The 22,575-nt window shown below is 34.8% G+C and overlaps 1 protein-coding gene across 16 annotated transcripts; it reads left to right on the top strand.

Annotated features, from left to right (window-relative positions):
* Positions 1 to 5,644: 5,644 nt before the first annotated feature.
* LOC129895290 (uncharacterized) lies at positions 5,645 to 21,535 on the top strand. Of its 16 annotated transcripts, XR_008767737.1 has the most exons (5): positions 5,645 to 6,020; positions 7,812 to 7,882; positions 10,265 to 10,341; positions 17,856 to 17,902; positions 19,426 to 21,535. XR_008767737.1 is itself a non-coding variant. In XM_055970984.1 (3 exons), exons 1-3 carry the CDS (start codon positions 5,842 to 5,844, stop codon positions 21,288 to 21,290), a joined length of 285 nt encoding a protein of 94 aa, XP_055826959.1. In that variant the 5' UTR covers positions 5,645 to 5,841; the 3' UTR covers positions 21,291 to 21,535. The 16 variants fall into 16 exon arrangements, 2 of the variants coding, with proteins under 2 accessions (XP_055826959.1, XP_055826958.1); XR_008767749.1 differs by lacking the exon at positions 17,856 to 17,902 and having other exon boundaries at positions 21,256 to 21,535; XR_008767747.1 differs by lacking the exon at positions 17,856 to 17,902 and having other exon boundaries at positions 21,235 to 21,535.
* Positions 21,536 to 22,575: the final 1,040 nt, after the last annotated feature.

Below are 22,575 nucleotides of genomic sequence, written 5' to 3'. Positions count from 1 at the left end.
ATATTCAAGGTCTGGTTATACTGCCCTGTTATCCTCTACAGAGATTACTTATCTGATCACGGACTCTTGCCCCTTTGAGACATATCCGCAGTTTGAGGTCAGGGCATTGGACTTCTTAGATGGGCTGTCATATTGACTATTTAGATACTACTAGTAATTTTCCCTTTCGAAACTCATCTGCAGTTCGAGGTCCGGGTGCTGGACTTCTTAGCTGGGTTGTTAATAGTGGTTACTTTGAGGCTATCCACAATTCGAGATTTGAGCTACACTTTTTTGGCTAAGGACTCACCATTTCAAATTATTAATAGTTTTAGCAATTTTAGGTACCTGTCAAACCTATGGGGGGTCTGCTCGGGTTTTTCTTTAAACTTGCGCACAAGTGTACCTTCTGGGCTAAAAGGGGTCCAGTTAGGTTTAGTCAGTTGTATTTAGTTCTTTTAGTTCCTTACACTCGTGTGCATCTCCTTTATTTTCTATCTCATTCAGTTACTTTCTAAAATTATATCTTTTCTTATTGCTTTTATCTTTGAAACTCTGTCGGCCTATGATGCTTACTGGGTACCTATTGTTTTTGGTAGTCATACTACACTCTGTATTTTTTTATGATGCAGGTCCAAGAACAAGTTACAAGCGCTGACTCCAGCCAGTTGCAGTTTACTTCAGAGGATTGGGTGAGTATTTTGCGCTTTTTGATTCCTATCTCTATCTATACATATTTGACTAGTCTTTTGCTTTTTGAGACAGTCTTATTTTCATTGTCCACTTTTGGGACTGGTATCAGTATTTCTTAGTAGCTCTGTACTTGTGACTTCCAGGGTCAGGGAGGGATCTTATATTTTGATGTATATATTTATTATTTATGCTTTTTCTATTCATAATATTTCAGTTATTATTTTATTTTATTTAGTTTCTACCCTTATTCCCATTACGTATTGTTCAGGGATACGAGTTGGCGACTTACCTATAGGTGGATTATGGTAGGTGCCATCATGACTCGAGAGATCGAGTCGTGACAAGAGGAGATGGCTTGAGTTTCTCAAAGACTATGATATGAGCATTCTCTACCACCCAGGTAAAGCTAATTGTTTTGTTGATTCTCTTAGCAGGTTTTCCATGTGGCGTACTCATGTAGAGGAAGAAAAGAGGGAGTTGTCTAAGGAAGTGTATAGACTTGCACGCTTGGGAGTTCGTCTAGTGGACTCAAATGAGAGTGGTGTCATTATTCAGAATGGGATTGAATCATTACTAGTGGTAGAAGTGAAGGATAATCAAGACCAAGATCCCATTCTACTTCAGTTAAACAAAGATGTTCACAAGTAAAAAGTAATCGCTTTTGCTCAAGGGAGGAGATAGTGTGTTGAGATATCAAAGTAGATTGTGTGTGCCAAATGTCGATGGTCTAAGAGACAGAATCATGGCAGAGGCACATAGCTCTAGATATTCAATTCATCCAGATTGCACCAAGATGTATCATGACTTGAGAGAAGTCTACTGGTGGAATGGTATGAAGAGATATATTGCACTTTTTTTCTAAGTACCCAAATTGTCAAAAAGTCCAAGTTGAACATCGAAGGCCCTGTGGTTTGACTTAGAATATAGAACCTCTAGAGTGGAAATCGAAGATGATAAACGTGAATTTCATTATAGGCTTACCGCGATCTCACCGACATCATGATTTGATTTAGGCGATTGTAGACTACATAACTAAATCAGCCCACTTCTTGCCGGTTAAGACTACGAATTTAGTAGAGGAGTATGCTAGATTGTACATTCGTGAGATAGTCCAACTTTATGGATTTCCTTTATCTATCATCTCAGACAGAGGTGCTTAATTCACTGGTTAGGTTTGGAAGTCATTTCAGGAAGGTCTAGGCTCGAAGGTAAACCTTAGTAGCATTTTCCATCCTCAATCAGATGGTCAAGCAGAGCGTACAATTCAAATTCTTGATGATATGTTGAGAGCTTGCGCTATTGACATCAAAGGTAACTGGGATGATCACTTGCCTCTTATAGAGTTTGCTTACAATAATAGTTATCACTTAAATATTTAGATGTCTCCTTATGAGGCTCTTTATGAGAGGAGATATAAATCACCAATTGGTTGGTTCGAAGTTGGTGAAGCTGAGTTGATAAGGCTAGACTTAGTTTATCGAGTTATGGAGAAGGTGATGATTATCCAAGAGAGGTTGAAAATTGCGCAAAGTCATCAAAAGTCCTACACTAATGTTAGGATAAAAGTCTTAGAATTTGAGGTGAATGATTGGGTATATTTGAAAGTTTCACCCATGAAGGGTGTTATGAGGTTTGGGAAGAAAGAAAAGCTTAGTTTCTGTTACATTGGTCCTTACCAGATTATTAAGAGAGTTGGTAATGTAGCTTATGAGTTAGAGCTACCATTAGAGTTAAGAGTCATATATCCTGTGTTCTGCATATCTATGCTTAAGAAGTGTTTGAGAGACCCTTTGCTTACTGTTCCTACAGAAAACATTAGTGTGAAAGATAGTTTATCTTATGAGGAGGTTCTGGTTCAAATTCTTGATCGTCAAGTTCACAAGTTGAGGACTAAAGATATCACTTCAGTCAAAATTTTGTAGAGGAATCAGTTTGTACAAGAGACTACATGGGAAGCCGAAGAAGATATGAAAGTTTGATACCCTCACCTATTCACTCTTTTTAGTGTTGATAATGAAGGTAAAACTCATTTTCCTATCTCAACATTTGTGTGTTTTCGAGTGTTTAAGTATTTCAATTCTTCCATTAGCTTCGTTCCTAATGAAAACTCTTAGATTGGACATCATTAGAGGATGAATGATCTCAAGAGGAAGATATCGTAACACCATAAAATATCCTAACTTCGATCAGTCCTAAGAACCTAGAAGAAGAAGTTGAGTGTTGGCAAAGCAGTGACTTTCATGAACACCACCTACGGTCTATGCAAATTACCATGAATTATAGGTGGATCCATGGAGGGGAGTCCTAAAGAATGTTCATTGGCCTGAATTTCATGGACCATTCCATGGTCCGTATAAATCCTCATGGATCATGGAAGGGAGTCCTGAAGACCCATCCTTGTTCATCTTCTATGATTATCTTTTACGACTCGCCCAAGGGTCTACAGACTGTAGAGGATTCTGTATACCTAGCCCCCTGGAGCCCTTCCCAGTTCACCTTCCATGACCGTTTCATGACCCGTCGAAGGGTCTATGGAGCGTACAAGGTTTTGTAGACCCACCCTGAAGGGACCCTTTCCATGTACCTCCACAAAGAGGGTCTACGACCCATCATAGGGTTTATGACCCATAGAAGGGCCCATATACCCAACTTGACAATTTCCAATGAGCTCAAAATTGAGCACCCAATTTTAACGAAGGGTCTTTTACGGCCCATAGAAAGTTCTATGGTCCGTAGGACAATCCGTTAACGGCCTAGATCAGTTTTTAATGAGGGGTAGTTTGGTCTTTTCCCACTCTTTCCAAATCAAAACTTTGATGTTTTGGGACAAAGTTAAGTCATTATAAATACTGTATGTTCCTTTTTTCCTCATTAACAATTCAAACTCTTGAAGCGCGATTGGAGAGGAGAAAAGGCTAAGGTTGAACCATGGTCAGTGAGTTCTTCGATTTTCGCCAAGAACATCATTCTTCCAGGTATATAAGACTATTTATAGCGTTGGAATTAGTTTGTCCTCAAACCCTATATCTTGATTCAATTATTATTAGTTAGAGCTTGAGATTTAATCATATTATATGGAGTATTCGAGTGAGTTGATGTTGTTTGTTGAGTTCTCTGCATATTTATTTCTATTGCGATTATTCCCATAATTCGAATCCTTGAAATTGTTGTTCATTCCTACATTTGCTTGAACCCTAGTTGATCTGAGTATTTGCAACTATTTCTTACTATGCATTATTTTGAGTTAAAGAATGATGCACTTTTATATCTTGATTTGAGAAGAGAGTTTTGAGTAAATTATATTACTAGATATTATGAAGCATTTCACTAGTGATTTTATGCATGATTTACCAACTTTAAATGACTTAGATTATTATGCATTACTTTGATAATGAGTTTTAAGAAAACATAAGTAGTTCCAAAATGCATACTTGTTTTGAAAAGGAGTATTTAAAGAGATTGAGCAACGAGTTTGAGCTTATCAAAGTAAAGTCCAATGAGACTAAATGAGATATATTTTGAATTATTTTACTCATCTGAGTATTTGAGCATTATTGCATATTTTGGGAGTAGTATTGAACACTGATTCGGATAAGAGTTTAGATAACTCAAACTCCATAAACTACGTAGCCAGCGTATGATAGGACTATGTCAATGGTTTGGGTGACTTCTCACTTCAGTCCCTAATATAGACTTTTATATGGATCCATGAGTTGAGCTTACGTCCCTTATTCTGGCAAGGTAGTCGATAGTTATGTCAATATGAGCAGTACGTTGTATCATCACAAGTCTCATAGTGATGGTTGAAGGTGACACTCAATTTTGATCGACCTATAATTCATTTTGGATTGTTATTTAATTGAATGTGTATTTTAAACTTTTTATTTATTTATTGTATGCTTAAGCTTACATTTAGTATAATATTCAAAAATTTATTATTGTTATTATTATTATATATAATATTATTTATTAATTTCATTGGTTACTAATTTAGAATATTTATTTTTTCATAATTTATAATTTAATGTTATTTATTTATTTCATTAGTTACTAATTTAGAATATTGATTTTTTATAATTTATAATTTTTACTATTTATTTAGTATATTATTATTATTATTTTAATTATTATTATTACTATGATTATGATTATATAAATGATATTTAACTATTTTAATTCATTCTTAATTTGAAATAATTATTTTTCATACTTTTTGGAAAGATAATATATCTATAATATACAACATAAATATATGCCTTAAAGAAGAAATCGAGTTGTTTTGGAGACATACCTACTTAATCTTTTTTTCTTCTAAATCCATTAATCCTTTTGTTATAGACTTCAAGTAAATTTGCTACTTATTTTGTTGGACTTATGGGGACCCCCAATAAATATTTTATTTTTAACTTTTAGATTTTAACATGTTGCATTCCAATAATTTGAGTAGGACAACCGGACTTTTGGACTAGTGCTCAGTAAAATAAAGTAATAAAACAAAATTCTCCATGTAGAAGAGAATCTCTTTTCAGTAAGAGTAATCTCAAATCTTACTACCTAGCTACCTACCTTTTGTTGACACTAAATTTTGGCTTAATATTTTTAAAATTAATTATTTTGAGTTTTATTCGTTAATAGTTCAAAGGTGCACTTTGTTACAATTTTAATTCTATTTTATCAATAATTGTCCTTATTTCTCAAAAAAGGTTTATGATTTTTATCAATTTATTTTATTTAGTTTCAATTATAGTTATTTTTTATCACATTTCATTAATTTGTATTTTTACATTTCGTTTGTTATATTTTTTTTATATTCATTTTAGTATTTTTAGCATAGTCTAGGAATATATTGAAATATAGATAAATATTAAATTACTCATATATTTAATTAGCTCATTATTTATGGTCCATAATTTGTAAAGTGAATAGTTTTTGAATTTTTTTTATAATCCTTTTAAATGGGTAGTGTAAGAGAGGAAACCCTAATTTTTTGTTATTCTTTTTCTTTCTCCTTACAACACAAAGCTGCCACCCACAACTTTTTCCTCTCCATCTTACCCAAACACAACTCATACCCATTTTCACCCTTTCTTCTCAATTTTCCTTCACCCATCAGCACTCCAAACAACCAAATCCACTGTCACTTCCTTTCCTTGCCAAGTTCCTCCATTAATGGAGAACTCCGAGCTCCCTCTTCTCTGGAAAAATCCCAGATCTGCAGTGAGTTTCAACTTGAAGCAACCAATAGAAGCAGCTCAAACTCGGCAAAGTCAAGCTAAACAACAAGGCTTCTATGGCGAAACTCCAAGCTCCAACCACGAGATAACACCATCGATCTCCCTTCAGCTTTGGTAAATAAATAATCCCTCTTTTTCTTCGTTTTTCTTTTCATATCTCGCCGAAGGAGTTCAAACCCCAGCTACTGTTATTTCTATTTTCATGATCTCCAGTTACTATTCATTAAACTTGGCTCATTATCTTGTTTAGAGCATGTTTGTTTGATATTTTATTGAGTGTGTTGTGTTATTTTGCTTTCTTATTTTAGTTGTTTTCTTTTACAAACTATTACAGACCTTTACCGGTAATATTTTGCTTCCCCATAACTGTTTCGTCATTTATATTTTTGTTTATAGTGAATTTAATCATTTTTCCATTATTTAAATTATTATATTATTACAATAGGAGATAAGACATTGTCAGTACATTGTTGTTATTATTATAATTATTTGCTTCACTTGTCCATTTTATTCTTACTCATATATGACGGCTTGTTGCTTGTCGTTTTCATATAATTTCTAAGAATTTCAATTTCCATTAGTTAAGTTGTCATTATTTAGTATTTATTATTCTTCTGTTATGTTATTATCACTTTGGGTGTTGCCCTTAGTTTACATTACACTTATTAGTTTCACACGATTTTTAATTTAAATTGGCCAATAAAATAATCTCCTCGTCGATTTTTGAGGCCTCCACATTTTAAAACACAGAAAATTTAATTTAAGTTTACATTATATATTATATTTTATCAGTTAAAAATAGTTGATGAAGAAATTATCATCGATTCCAAGGCCTCCCATTTTCATAAGATGAGTTTTATTTTTGAGTTCATTATTATTAATAGTAGTAGTATTGTTATCCATTCTTTTTTTTTATACATCTGTAGTTATTTTAATATTATTATCCATGTTTGTTAGCTTTTAACATGTTGGTACTATTTTTTATTTATTTATTGTTATCCCATGCTTCTAAGATAAAATTTTATTATTATTGTTGTTGTTGTTGTTGTTGTTGTTATTATTATCCCTTACTAACACTTTTATTAAGTGTCTTTACAGGTACCCAGAGTTTCTCCCCTAGAAAGCTATTCGAATTATGTTCGAATAATATTTTTAATTTACTATTGTGTATATTATTGACGTTATGCAAAATTTAGGCCGTAAATACTTACATAAATAAATTTATTTGATTTAACAACTTAATCAGTTAATTTACATTTTTAGACAATATTAAAAAATCTTTTTCCTTTAAATAATAATTTATTCTCTCATTGACATTGTAAGTTTAAAATGTTATTTGAAAATACTTTTTTTCTATAAAAAGAAGTATTTTACTTTTTACCCATTACAAAAGGTGTTTTTTTTCATATGGTAAAAGAGTTCTTTTTTTAATAAAGAACAATTCTCTTAATATTGCATAAAAGCTACTTTTTTATACATTTATATCGTCTTTCTCATATTTTCATACACATAGTTGACAATAATATACATTATTTGCTTGATACATACTCTTTTGTACATTTATTTTTATACAATTTTAGTAGATATGTCTTTACATATATATGTGTTATACTTGCAAAGAATAATTTTATCCTTTTCCTCTTTAATAAATTAAGTCTAGTTGGGTATCATATTTTGTGGATTTTGAAGGACGCCTAACACCTTACCTTCGGAATAATGTTAATCCTTATTTAGAATCTAAATTGGTTTTTCGCAGATTCAAATGTGAGTCATACATGTCATACATAAAATAGGTTTCCTTATTTTCCTTAATAAATTAGGTAGCGACTCTATACAATAATTAATCTTTTTAGAGTCTATAAGTTGTGCTTTATTTAACCTCGGTTAAATTTTGGGGCATAACAGTTTGGCGACTCTGCTGGAGAATACAATCCAGGTTTTAACCATGATAGACTCAATTTTTTCAATTGAGGGAGGTATTTCTATTCATATTTTTCACACTTCAATTTTTAAAATTTTTTTTTTATTCTTTTCATACACTGTGAATTATGTATTTAGTACTTAAATTTTTGTTCATTATTTATGCATAAATTCTTTACATTATTACAAATCTTTTTAATTCTTTGTTTATTTGTAGACTGTAATTGTATATTTGTTGACACTCTATTTATTTGTCATTTTATTTCTGTCGATTCTTGATTGTATATTATCACATACTGAACATGCGATGAGTGTCTTGCACTTTACTAAACTTTTTCAAAACTCCTCAATTTTAGAGTCGGCGTGTTTAGATTACTATTCATCTTTTCACAGTTGTTTGAATATTCTTAATCGATACTTGAGCCGGATGAATTTCTATTTTTTATTTGTTATATTTTTGTTGATGCATGTTTTTCCATATTCTATATTTTATCTTATATTTACTGCACATTCTTTAGTTGCACATATATACTTTACATATTATTTTCAGTCTCATTCACTTTGTTCAATGATTTTGATTAACCTATGTTGTGCTTGAATTTTTTTTTTCAATACGACCATCTTGTAGAGTCATATCATTTTTAATTTTTTTACATCTATTGTGGTCTTTATGATCATTCTTTTTGAACTTTATCATCTAGTTAAAGAACTATTAACATTGCCCTGTATATTCTTTATATTTTAGAAATACATTGGTTCAGAGCTAAACTCTAACTCATAGACTCACCTCTTTTAAACATAATCACTAATCCATAGTAATCATACAAAACATGCATAGGTATGTTTATGTTTGAACTGCGTTTTGACCTGATTCTTTTCTTGACAAGATACATAGGCAACCCTACATAAGGGTTCAGCCTTTAATTATTTCAAAATAATTTCTTCAGAAATTTAAAAACTTGGGGCAATTTATTTTTTTGGAAACAGTTCAAACACTGTAATGTTCCTCTAGGTAATTTTTGAATCTAAGCTTTTATTCCATCGTTTAGAGTGTTTTTATAGCGACCCCAAATCATTTATGACTTGTTGGCACTGACTGTTTCGTCACTTGGCCGTTCATTTGGTTTTAGGCCCATTTTCCTACTTTGGAGTTTTTATAACTTAAAAAGTTGACTTTGGCCATCTTCAGAAAATGACCTCAGAACAAAATTCTAACAGTTCCATCAGCTTCAAAATGACCAAATTAGGCTAGTAGCATGGTCGACATGAGTACCAAGGCAATCTGTGCGAGTTTAGGACCTTTGGCCTATAGTTGACTTTGGTCAACATTCCTGCAAAATGTGCTCGGATGAAAATTCTGACAGCATTGGTCTAGAATGACTCTTTGTTCGCTTTTCGAGGCTTCCGGTCTAATTTCGAAACCCATTGTGGAATTTGGCTCAAAATGGCCCTGGGTGTGGGACCCCATTTCAGTCGTAATGACCTCGTATAGAAATTTTAACTATGCCATTGAATTTAAAATGTCAAATTTGTTAGGGTAGCATATCTCCTTTGAACTTGGTAAAAAACTCAGCTTTTAGCTAATATCTGGTGAAGAAAAATTGCTCTCTGTGATCGCAGGCCTTTGGCCACATTTGTGGAGGTCCTGGAAGTTGTTCTCTGCGATCACGAAGCCTTGGCTGCGTTCGCGGAGGCTTGAGTCTTTGGTCTCCTGATCCTGGGCCTCTGGCCGTATTCGCGAAGGTCAAGTTTCTTGGCCTCCATGTTCGCGGATCATTATAGCCCCATTCGCTAAGGCCAATGTCCTGGTCTTTTAATAAAGACCAAGGACGAATTTCAGATTGTATTCCAAAGTTCAAACATAGATATCTCCTCCATCTTAAGCTCAAGTTAAGTGATTCCAAGGTCCAATTTCAAGAGAATATCATGGGAAATCTAGTGGTGAGCTCATAAATGCGAGGGGAAGCTTAGTGTGAGGTAAGAACTCATTTTTAGCCACTACTCTAGTGATTTTTGGAGTGAATAATTGTTGAACTTTGGGGAATTGTAACTTGGCCAATTTAACTCTGCTTTTAGTGATTTTTGAGGCTAGATTATGGATTTTTTTGTAAGGAACACCTTAGTATAATTTGTTTATTTTGGGAGAGTTTCGTTCTTGAGTTATAGATGATTAAAGAAGCTACCATTGTCTTTTTTAGGTCAAATTTTGTAAATTTTAGTTGCATGTTTGTCTTGCGTAGTTTTCCATCCTGAATTGTGTTATAATTTTGATTTTTGAGCTTGAGGTGTTGTTTAGAACCTATTTTGGGGGTCAATTCCAAAATTTTGAATGCGGGTTTCACATTTCCCATTTTAGACCCCGATATTGGTCTATCTCCGAATTTGATAATTTTAAAGTCATAATGATTGTATTAACATTGTGATTCTATTGTTGATAGTGTGGCAGCATTTGGAGGCCACTCATAAGGGAAAAACTCTGGTTTCATGAGTTGGAGCATGCCTGGTCAGTTTTTTGGTAGGCTACGATTTTATCCTCATAAGACTAAGCATGTTTAGAAAATTGTACTTTGATTTGTATGAGTTTGGAGGGGTTTGGGTGTCGAGCTTGTAAATTCCTAGAATCCATGTCCTAGGCCTTATTTTGGGTAATTATTAGACTGTGTAAACATAACTGCTGTGGTTGTTGGTTGTTTCTATCCTGGATGATGGTTGTCCCTGTGGTTGTGTCTTTTGAAGCATGTTTGTCCTTAGTCTAGGCATAGATAGTGTTGCCTTAAACTTGCGTGGTTTTAGTGCTGTAGGGCCTTAGATCTTCTCCGATGTCATTTCGAATGGTTAGCTCCCTGTAGACTGATATAACAGACTTGAGTCTAATAGTCTGAGCCTTAGCTAGGTAGTAACTCAGCTTGTGACCTTACCTCCATAATGTCATGTTCTCCTATCAGCCTTGTATCATTCGATTCTTGATTTTTTGGAAGTTTCTTGGGGATTCTCATTATATTAGGTGTGGGCTAGAGCGATGCAATGATGACACTCAATTTGGAGTACTCCCTGTGACGCACAGTTGGTCGCTGATTCTAATTCAGTCTGATCCCTTAGCTACAAATACCTGGTTGAAGTCCTTCTAGCTTACTTGTGTTCGACTCCTAGCTACAAATACCCTGTCAAAGTTCGTGGTTCATCTTACCTGTATCCAGGCTTCCTAGCTACAGATACCCAATTAAATTCCACGGTCTAGCTTACCCGTGCTCGACCTTTGGCTACAGTTAACTGGTTAAAGTCCGTGGTCTAGCTTGCACATGGTTAAATTTCTGGTTCCCTGACAAATCTTTGGTTAAGTCTTCGTCTACTCTTAGTTGTGGGTTGAGGTGTTAGAGTTTGGAAATGGTTTTGTTCAAGTCTGGAAAATGGTTATACTATTGAAACCTGTTTGGTTTTATTCATTTTTTTGAGCTATTCTTGTATCTGTTGGGCTTATGGGAGTCTGTACAGGTGGTTACTCTTTATTTATGCACAAGCGTACCCGTCAAGTTTATAGGAGCCCGGTGGAGTTAGTTAGATTCCTTCTCTTCATTTGCTAGTACGCTCGTGTACATACCCACTTATACTTCTTGTCCTATCTTTGGTTGTGATTACTTACTCGCATTTCAGTTTACTTTTGCTTATCTTGCTCAGTCGGTCTATGATGCTTACTGGGTACCTGTTGTTTTGGTACTCATACTACACTCTGTATTTATTTTCGTGATGCAAGTTCGAGCACTAGCTACTGATTTTGATTCGAACCAGTTGCGATTGTGATCGGAGGCAAGGGTGAGCATATAGAGTCCTAGATTTACCTGTCTCCTTTTGTATATACATTTTGTCTGTCTTTTTCTTTTTGAGATAACTTTATTTCCATTGTCCACTTTTTGGACTTGTACTCTTTTACTAGAAGCTCTATATAGGTGACTTCCAGGTTCTGGGAGGGATTCTTTTTGATTTGTATATATTTAGTTGCTTCCGCCCATTAATGTATGCTCCTGTTATTTTCCTTACTGTTTTAGATTAGATTGCTGGTTTTCTACCCTGATATCCTATTATTTGCTTACTAGTAGGTCATAGTAGGTGTCATCATGAACTGAGAAATCGGATCATGACAAATACGCTCTCCAAAGTTCTACTAAGAGCACAAATCAACTATTCTCTCAAATTCAAATCACTCTGACATCAGTGTCAATATTGGTCTTACATTCAAATCATCTCTTCGAGTTTGTCAATATTTAGTAAATATCTTAATTTTTTGTCTTACATTTATTCTAAAGATGAATTTTTTTCTACACATATATTTTCTATTGTATTTTCACTAACTATACGTAAGCAGTCCTTTTTGGGTTTAGTATTCCTCATTAGAAAAGAGAAAAAAAAGTTTGTACATATATTTAGTTTGTATCTTTACGAACCAAGCGAATCTAATTCTCATCTCGATGAGATACGTAGGAAATCCTTCTTGGGTTCGGTACTCTTTACCCAAAAAAAATATTGTTTGCTTGCTTAGAATCTTATACTATAGTCACCTGAACTATGCAGACCTGATTTTTGTTTTCTACAAGATACGTAGGCAACCGTCATTTGGGTTCGGTCCCATTTTTTTCAAAAAAAGAAACAAATGAATCAAATTCTGAACTTGGTTGGTACCAACATAGCTAGGAATGTGCATGACGAAGAAATATTTGGTATAATAGAGAGGATCAACTTCATGGTAAACCATATATTCTTTTGGTACCTCTTAATTGCGCCTTAGTGACACTTAAGAGAATTCTCTTGTATACATCTAATTCCAGAACGAAATCTACCTCATTGTTTCATGTGTATTTGTGTGGCGAGCCTTAGATTAATTAATTATATTACAACGTTGATCTAGAACTTGGCCTAAATGTCTATTGAGGCAGAATTATGAGTAATGTTTGATTTGAAAAATGATTGTAGGCCTTCTTTGACCCGTTTGTTCCTTTCAAAGCCTACCAAATGACATTAATCCTTAGCATGTCCCACTTTGAGCCTAAGCCTTTTCTTTGGACAACCACATTTTAGCCTATATGCTTTCTGAGTGCTTATATGCACTATCTATCTCTTGATCTAACCTTTTTGAGCGAACTGAAGATGTGTGTGTTACAAAAAAAGATTCAAGGTTCAAAGTTGACAAAGACAAAATTTAAAAAGTCCTACAAAGTTTAGGATGCAAATGACTTCAAAAAAAACAAAGTTAAAAATTTTCCACAAGTTCAAGCAGGCAAAATTGCAACAAAAGAAGAAAAATACTCCAAACAAACAAGAGAAACTTCAAAAAATAATGAGAAGGAAAAAGCTCAAACAAGTTAAGCTTTAACAAAAGTCCAAAAGTATACAGGAAATGGACAACAATGAGGATCAAGCGTTGAATGCATAAAAACTTTGAAAGCACAAATTCAGTGCAATGCTCAAGAAGGAATTAAGTCACTTTTATCCCAAATGACTATCCTACCATTTCCTAAGCCTACATTAAAAGCCAATAACAAGCCCTACAAGATTTTATTTCAAATGTTCTCACATTAGTGGAGATTTACATGAAGGCCAAGCTTATAGTATCACAATTGCATGCATGAATATCTTTCTGAGCATGAGCGTACTTTCCAAAATGTCCTAAAATTAAAATATTCAAATATGTGAAAATTATGACTTTCTTTGTGGTGAGGGCATTTGAAACATGAGGGACAGATATTGTTCGAAAGTTTGTTTTGAAACAAGACGAACAAATCGTGCCGACACTCAAGTATATTTGAGGTACCACTTGAAAATATAGGAATTACTTTGATGTTGATCTCAGTTAGCTGAGAAAAGATGGTGGAATTCTTATGCACAATACTAATTATTGGTACCAATTGAAGTCAATGTGTGATTTTGTATTTTTTGACTTTTCAACATTTCTTACAAAAACAAACACAAAAAAATGGAAATAAAAAAAATAATTCATATTTTTTGCCTTCAGATACGGCTATTTTAAATTCAAATACATGCGTTCACCTTCTAATACGGGTATTTCAATACATTTTACAGATACCCACCTTCTAATACGGGTATATCAATACATTCCACAGGCACTCACCTTCTAATACGGGTATTTCAATACACTCCACAGGCACCCACCTTCTAATACGGGTATTTAAGTACATTTTATAGGCACTCACCTTCTAATATGGGTATTTCAATACATCTCATAAGTGTCCACCTTCTAATACGGGTATTTCAGTATATTTTACAGGCACCCACCTTCTAATACGGATATTTCAATACATTCCACAGGGTCCACCTTCTAATATGGGTATTTCAGTATATTTTACAGGCACCCACCTTGTAATACGAGTATTTCAATATACTCCACAGGCACCCACCTTCTAATATCGGTATTTCAATACATTCCACAGACGCCCACCTTTTAATACGATATTTCAATACATTTTACAGGCACCACCTTCTAATACGGTTATTTTAATACATTCCACAGATGTCTACCTTCTAATACGGGTATTTTAGTATATTTTATTGGCACTCACCTTCTAATGTGAGTATTTCCGTATATATTTACATGCACTTACCTTCTAATGCGGGTATTTTAGTACATTTTTACATGCACCTACCTTTTAACGCATGTATCCACACTCTAGTGAGTGTTTTTCAATAAATTTTATAAGCACCCATCGTTTAATATGGGTACTTTACCTTTTAAGTACATTTTACAGCCTTTTACATTAAATGCTTGCCTCGCTAATCGGAGGCCATTTACTGTGACGACCCCCTCTCTAGGCCCATATATTCAGGTATTGTATCTTCCTGGGTCAAGTAGTTCATCCCTTCCTTCACCCTATAGGGCTTCGTGGGAATTGAATCCAAAACCTCAGGCTCATTTACATCCACTCTCAGGGGATCACCTTTCACTAGTTGAGCTGCATGTCACGCCTCGGAAGGGTACCTTAGGCGTGGTCGGCACTCGAAGACCATTGCTTGTCCGCAAGTGAACCACCTGGTTCAATCACACATCCATTCATTCATTCACTCAGCGGAAGACTCAATACAATTTAAAAGGTATTCAAGTGGTCTAACCAAATCAACATTTCAAGGAGAATAATGTATTTAAAACAAACCTCAAATCAACTCTATATCATAAGGATAGTTTTGAAAACCAAAACATTACTCGACACTATCATCTATCTGTCTATGAAGCCTCTAATACTATCCAGAAGGTGCCAATGACAAGTCCATAGTTACCCAAAAAGGAATACTCAAAGAAAATATAACTAATCCAGAGTGACTCCGGATGCAAGGAGGACACACCAAATCTGAGAATGGGAGTGATCATTAATGATGCACCTTTTGAGGATATTTAACACTTGTATCTGCATCATCAAATGATGCAGGCCAAATGGCGTCAGTAAGTGGAATGTATGAGTATGTAAAATGGCAGGAAAGAGAAACATTCAACAAATACTTATCTCAAGCTCATCAATCAATTCAAAGGATATGCAAAAATTTAGATTTTAGCAAATGTTTCTCAAATCGACTCAATCATCTACAATCTCTATCTAATAATCTTATCATGCAAGATCATATTCTAATTGAGAGTTTTTCTAACCGACAACCATCACTTATGAGTCGGTGATGTACAACAAAGCGGTGTCGTTGCCACACCCATCCAATATCTTGCCAGAGTAAATCCCGAATCACTATCATTGGATCCATAATCAATGAAAGTCAATCATTTTAGGACTTAAGAGGTTTAACCCTCCATCTTATGCTAGAGACATAGTTTATGGGAATTGAGTTATAATTACACTCTTATCCATATCAGTGCTCAATACTCCTTCCAAGACTCAATATGCTCATAAGACTCAAATTAATCAGTTTATACAAATCAATCCATCTAGTCACATTGGAATCTAATCAACTCAATCATCACTTCTTTCACTTATACATTCTTTTCAAGACTCATTCATGACTCATCAGAACTCCAATCAACAATCATTATTACTTCTACTATCCAATTCAAGTTCGACTCATGCTCATTCAACATTCACCAATCAAACTTTTAGACTCAATCATTATGTAATACATTAAAAGTTAATACTCAAATAGGTTTTAAGTGTTTAATTCATGAACACTATCAATCATGTGAATTTATGCAAAAATATTCTAGGATTTAAAGAGATCTTTAAAAGATTCGTTCGTAGAAGACCTATGTCACTTACTACTCAACTAATCATATACTTAGGGGCATATGGAAGAACTTAAACCATGTTTTAGTTAGCCTTACATACATGTACACGAAGATCAATTAAGAACTCAAAGACCCTTCTTAAAGAACTTGAACCTTGGCATTTCTCCTCTTCTCAAATCCTTGCTCTCAGATAATCTATGTGTTAATGAGAGGGTTATGCATTTACGGTACTATTAAAGGACTTAATTTAGTCCTAAATGTTATACCCCATACTTTTGTATCTTGAAACGTATTCTTAAGCTTTTTAAGATTCTTAAGCTTCTTAAGCTTTTTAAGTTTCGTGAAAGGTTCGTAAGCTTCTTAGAAGTTATCATGTGAGCTGGATAATCTATAACGCTATCAAACAACTCTAAGGAAGGGAGAATGTGACAACCCATAGTAGGGAAGATTGGAAATATGGTTATAAGAATTCGAAAGGAGTTGGAGGCCAAGTAATGAGTCATAGGACTCAACTTACTTACGTAAGATACCAACTTAAAAATCTTACATTTTGAAGCTACTTGAGTCATACCAAGCTTATGTAGCAAGAATTACGTAGGTTCGTAAAATAAGACTAGATTACAAATCCATGAGGAGGAAAAGAAAGTGACACATGGCAGAAGCTGAAAGTGCCATGTGGTAGAAGTTGAAGTAAGGGGTGGACCCCCACCTACCAGGTGGCAGCACATGGTTGGAGGAGGGGGTGCATTAGCCAATAAGGGGTTGACATGTTTCACCCCTAAGGTGGCATATATATATATATATATATATATATATATATATATATATATATATATATATATATATATATATATATATATATATATATATATATATATATATATATATTATGACTTTTAGCTTCATCCTTATCCTTTAGTTTCATCCTTATCAAAAAAACAAGTTCAAGGAAAGAGGAGAAGAAAAACATTAAGCTAGAGAGGGAGAGAGCCACGGATTTGGGAGGAAAAAAAGGTAAGTTCTCCAATTTTATTTCGTAAATTAATTATTTAGGGTATATCATGAGGGTATGAAGGTGTTATTAATGTAAATTTATGGTTTGTAGCAGCACCAAAAGGACAACAAACAGCCACTAAGTTCAGCCACGCTAAAAGAGCTTTCGAGGCGAGTTTTGGCGAGTTTTAGGCAAGGTAAGGCTTTCCATTTCAAGTTGGAGTTTATGATGTTGTTATAAGGTATATTACATGTCTTAAATGATGTTGGAAGTGGAAAAATTATATAAGGATGCTTGACGTTAGAAATAAACTAAATGAAAGTCGTTACAGTTAAATCGAAGTCGAGTAGTGTATTGTGATTGTGGTGTTGTGGTTGCATCTGGGTTGGTTGTGTGTTTCAGGGATGGAAAGTGTGCTAAAAATGGTGTGGGTGCTTCTAGTTTCAGCCACACGACCCTCTGTTTCGTATGGTTAAAGGTTTTACGAAATAAAGATTAAAAACTCTATTTTGGTATCGTAGTTTTGAGCGAGTTGGTTGGAGTTTGTATTGTGTAATGTTGAACTGATTTACTTGTATATATTCTTTTGGTTGTTTTTGGTTGGATTTAGTAATTAAGGATGTAATTGGAAGTTTGGATAGGGCAAGTTATAGAGGAGATGTTGTCCGATTTTCGGTAACTTCGAAACTAGTAATAAACTAGTCGAGGGAAATGGATAAGGAAATGATTCTTATGGATACTTGGCTGTAGATTTTGAAGTTGGAAAGTGGAAGGTTATTAATCTTAGTATTTCTTTCATGTTAAATAGGCTCAAAAGACGACGAGGCGAATGTGGTGAAGGGTAATCCATAAGAGGTATGTGAAGCTACCTTCTTTCTCTTGGCATGTTTTTGGCATAAGTATGTAAAGCTACCCTTATTATCTCTTGATATGTCTTTGACATAAGTTATGATGTTATAATAAAATGTTTATGGTACCGAGTCCCTTGATGGGCCAGTTATGGTATATGTGTATAAGGATCGGGCCGAATGTTCCTCGGCATATATTACTATTTAAGGATCGGGCCGTATGTTCCTCGGCACATATGTATATGATGACTACATGAGGGAAAGTAGAGAGTATGTAAAGCTGTCCCTTCTTTCTTTTGGCATTTCTTACAATTAAGTAAGGATTAATATGAGCTTTGGAGGTAATTCTATTCATAAGTCTCGAGGGTGATTCATGATTCCTGTTCTTAGAGATTCTCCGATAGTTAATGTCCTTGAATTTTATAAGTTATTTTGTATCATCCTGATTTATGCCTATGATTTTTAAGGCTCTTTTGATATGATCAATAGTGATATTTGAGGGATGATTGATATGACTATCGCCCTGATTTTCAAATGACAATTCGTCTTTACTACTTCATTGAGTCTTTGACAATGTTTTAAATTGTAAGAACTCAAAGACCCTTCTTAAAGAACTTGAACCCTGGCATTTCTCCTCTTCTCAAATCCTTGCTCTCAGATAATCTATGTGTTAATGAGAGGGTTATGCATTTACGGTACTATTAAAGGACTTAATTTAGTCCTAAATGTTATACCCCATACTTTTGTATCTTGAAACGTGTTCTTAAGCTTTTTAAGATTCTTAAGCTTCTTAAGCTTTTTAAGTTTCGTGAAAGGTTCGTAAGCTTCTTAGAAGTTATCATGTGAGCTGGATAATCTATAACGCTATCAAACAACTCTAAGGAAGGGAGAATGTGACAACCCATAGTAGGGAAGATTGGAAATATGGTTATAAGAATTCGAAAGGAGTTGGAGGCCAAGTAATGAGTCATAGGACTCAACTTACTTACGTAAGATACCAACTTAAAAATCTTACATTTTGAAGCTACTTGAGTCATACCAAGCTTATGTAGCAAGAATTACGTAGGTTCGTAAAATAAGACTAGATTACAAATCCATGAGGAGGAAAAGAAAGTGACACATGGCAGAAGCTGAAAGTGCCATGTGGTAGAAGTTGAAGTAAGGGGTGGACCCCCACCTACCAGGTGGCAGCACATGGTTGGAGGAGGGGGGTGCATTAGCCAATAAGGGGTTGACATGTTTCACCCCTAAGGTGGCATATATATATATATATATATATATATATATATATATATATATATATATATATTATGACTTTTAGATTCATCCTTATCCTTTAGTTTCATCCTTATCAAAAAAAACAAGTTCAAGGAAAGAGGAGAAGAAAAACATTAAGCTAGAGAGGGAGAGAGCCACGGATTTGGGAGGAAAAAAAGGTAAGTTCTCCAATTTTATTTCGTAAATTAATTATTTAGGGTATATCATGAGGGTATGAAGGTGTTATTAATGTAAATTTATGGTTTGTAGCAGCACCAAAAGGACAACAAACAGCCACTAAGTTCAGCCACGCTAAAAGAGCTTTCGAGGCGAGTTTTGGCGAGTTTTAGGCAAGGTAAGGCTTTCCATTTCAAGTTGGAGTTTATGATGTTGTTATAAGGTATATTACATGTCTTAAATGATGTTGGAAGTGGAAAAATTATATAAGGATGCTTGACGTTAGAAATAAACTAAATGAAAGTCGTTACAGTTAAATCGAAGTCGAGTAGTGTATTGTGATTGTGGTGTTGTGGTTGCATCTGGGTTGGTTGTGTGTTTCAGGGATGGAAAGTGTGCTAAAAATGGTGTGGGTGCTTCTAGTTTCAGCCACACGACCCTCTGTTTCGTATGGTTAAAGGTTTTACGAAATAAAGATTAAAAACTCTATTTTGGTATCGTAGTTTTGAGCGAGTTGGTTGGAGTTTGTATTGTGTAATGTTGAACTGATTTACTTGTATATATTCTTTTGGTTGTTTTTGGTTGGATTTAGTAATTAAGGATGTAATTGGAAGTTTGGATAGGGCAAGTTATAGAGGAGATGTTGTCCGATTTTCGGTAACTTCGAAACTAGTAATAAACTAGTCGAGGGAAATGGATAAGGAAATGATTCTTATGGATACTTGGCTGTAGATTTTGAAGTTGGAAAGTGGAAGGTTATTAATCTTAGTATTTCTTTCATGTTAAATAGGCTCAAAAGACGACGAGGCGAATGTGGTGAAGGGTAATCCATAAGAGGTATGTGAAGCTACCTTCTTTCTCTTGGCATGTTTTTGGCATAAGTATGTAAAGCTACCCTTATTATCTCTTGATATGTCTTTGACATAAGTTATGATGTTATAATAAAATGTTTATGGTACCGAGTCCCTTGATGGGCCAGTTATGGTATATGTGTATAAGGATCGGGCCGAATGTTCCTCGACATATATTACTATTTAAGGATCGGGTCGTATGTTCCTCGGCACATATGTATATGATGACTACATAAGGGAAAGTAGAGAGTATGTAAAGCTGTCCCTTCTTTCTTTTGGCATGTCTTACAATTAAGTAAGGATTAATATGAGCTTTGGAGGTAATTCTATTCATAAGTCTCGAGGGTGATTCATGATTCCTGTTCTTAGAGATTCTCCGATAGTTAATGTCCTTGAATTTTATAAGTTATTTTGTATCATCCTGATTTATGCCTATGATTTCTAAGGCTCTTTTGATATGATCAATAGTGATATTTGAGGGATGATTGATATGACTATCGCCCTGATTTTCAAATGACAATTCGTCTTTACTACTTCATTGAGTCTTTGACAATGTTTTAAATTGTATTTAGTTTCTCACTACTCCACTCGTGGATGCCTCAATGCTTCTTCCACTGAGCCCAGGCCAGGATATATTATCAAGCGTACTTCTCTGCATTGTTCATCGTGCCCCGACGTAAGGGGGAAGGTATGACATGTACATGGGTTGTGATGTATGTTGTGCCATATACACATATGTTGATGTCTAATGATATGATATGATATGGCCATCTGATATAATATGATCTATTACAGAGATGTTCCCTACTCTGGAGTATGTTGTATTGTGGCACCAGTGACAGGAGGACGGCCACATTTTATTCACCGAGTCCCCTAATGGGGCCGGATATGACTTATGTTTTTCTGCATGCATTATTTGTGTTTGTGATAAGCATTTTGACATTTTGGATATTTTGCTCATTGTCTGCACATTCTATTATAGTTATGACTTTATTTATTACAGTCCATGCTTTACATATTCAGTATATTTTCTGTACTGACCCTTTTTCCTTAGGGATGAGTTACATGCCTGCAGGTACAGACGCTCGATTTGCCGATCCGTTTGCCTAGGACATCCACTCTGTTGTTTGACAGTGCTTCTTTATTCGGAGCCTCTATTTTGATACTAACTTTTCTATTGCATATTTGTACATGTTGTTCAGGGGTACGATGGGGCCCTGTCTCGTCATATGATTAGGCTACCATTCTGTAGAGGTCTGTAGATGTGTGTTATAGGTTTTGTATATGTTCTAGGCTTTTGTATTCCATGACGGCCTTATCAGCTTTTGTGTGCTATATAGTACTTGATTTCTATATCTATTTATTCTGCTAATATGCTAATTTGGGCTAAGGGTACATATGGGTGTCTGAATCGGGCATGAGTCGCGGCCTACGAGGTTAGATCGTGACACTAAAACGTCAGGATTTTAGTCTAAGAAAGGTGGGGAAAAGACCAACATAACCTTGTTAAAAATCCTAAAACAGTCGCCTACGAGTCATCATTACGACTTGTAAAAACTTCTACGGGTCATCATGTTCAGTCGTGGAAGTGGGCTAAAAACTATTGAGGTCTACGACTTGTGTCTACGAGTCATTAAGGATTCTATGAGTTGTAGACTCAACTCATCCTGCAGATTTCTGAATTTCCTGAGACACTGAGTATCTGAACTTTTCATACGAGTCTTTATTACGACTCGTAGACTCTTTGATGGTTCGTCAACTTGACCCGTAGGAGTGATATTTAGGGTCTAGAATTTGGCTAAGTGTTAGGTGTTTCTACGACTCATGATCCTATCTATGGTTCATCTTGTCAACTCGTAACCAAAGTACTGAGACTTGTATTTTCAAAACTTAAGCAAAGACTCTCTACGACTCGTTCCTACGCGTTGTCAACATCCTTACGAGTCATAAGGTAGCTCGTAATTCTTCTTCACACTTGATCAAATTCCTCCTCTTCATTCCCAACACCACGAGTCCATCCTACGATCCGTAGAATCTTCTACGAGTCGTAGGTTGACTCATAGCAACTGGTACAGTCCATTTTCCTCGACTTTTCTCATTGTCATCAAGCCTAGTTTAGGTTAGGACAACACGGGGTGTTACATTTACGTTACATGCTTACCCCGCCAGTCGAAGGCCCTTTACATTACATTTATTTATACTAAATGCTTTCTACCATTATCACAAAAGAAAACAGTGTCATCACAATTCAACACTAGGGCAAATTTTGAGAGTAAATCAAAATTTACTGCAACTTTGCATTTAGAACTACACATGGCCTGATTCTCGTAAAACCAGAGATATGTAGGCGACTTAAAACCAAAGTTCTGGCCATAACAATTTTCACAATCCCATA

This window comes from Solanum dulcamara, chromosome 7, assembly GCF_947179165.1.
Source record: "Solanum dulcamara chromosome 7, daSolDulc1.2, whole genome shotgun sequence".
NCBI lineage: Eukaryota > Viridiplantae > Streptophyta > Magnoliopsida > Solanales > Solanaceae > Solanum > Solanum dulcamara.
Note: the sequence above shows the minus strand (reverse complement) of the source record. Positions and strands in the feature narration are given on the sequence as shown.

What these genes read in the sequence shown, in the direction of transcription:
- LOC129895290 (XM_055970983.1), top strand. Translation starts at nt 5,842, where the DNA reads ATGGAGAACTCCGAGCTCCCTCTTCTCTGGAAAAATCCCAGATCTGCA. An exon ending in TCGATCTCCCTTCAGCTTTG is followed by an intron (nt 6,021 to 7,811) that starts GTAAATAAATAA and finishes GGGGCATAACAG; the next exon opens with TTTGGCGACTCTGCTGGAGA. An exon ending in AATTTTTTCAATTGAGGGAG is followed by an intron (nt 7,883 to 21,234) that starts GTATTTCTATTC and finishes CTTTTTCCTTAG; the next exon opens with GGATGAGTTACATGCCTGCA.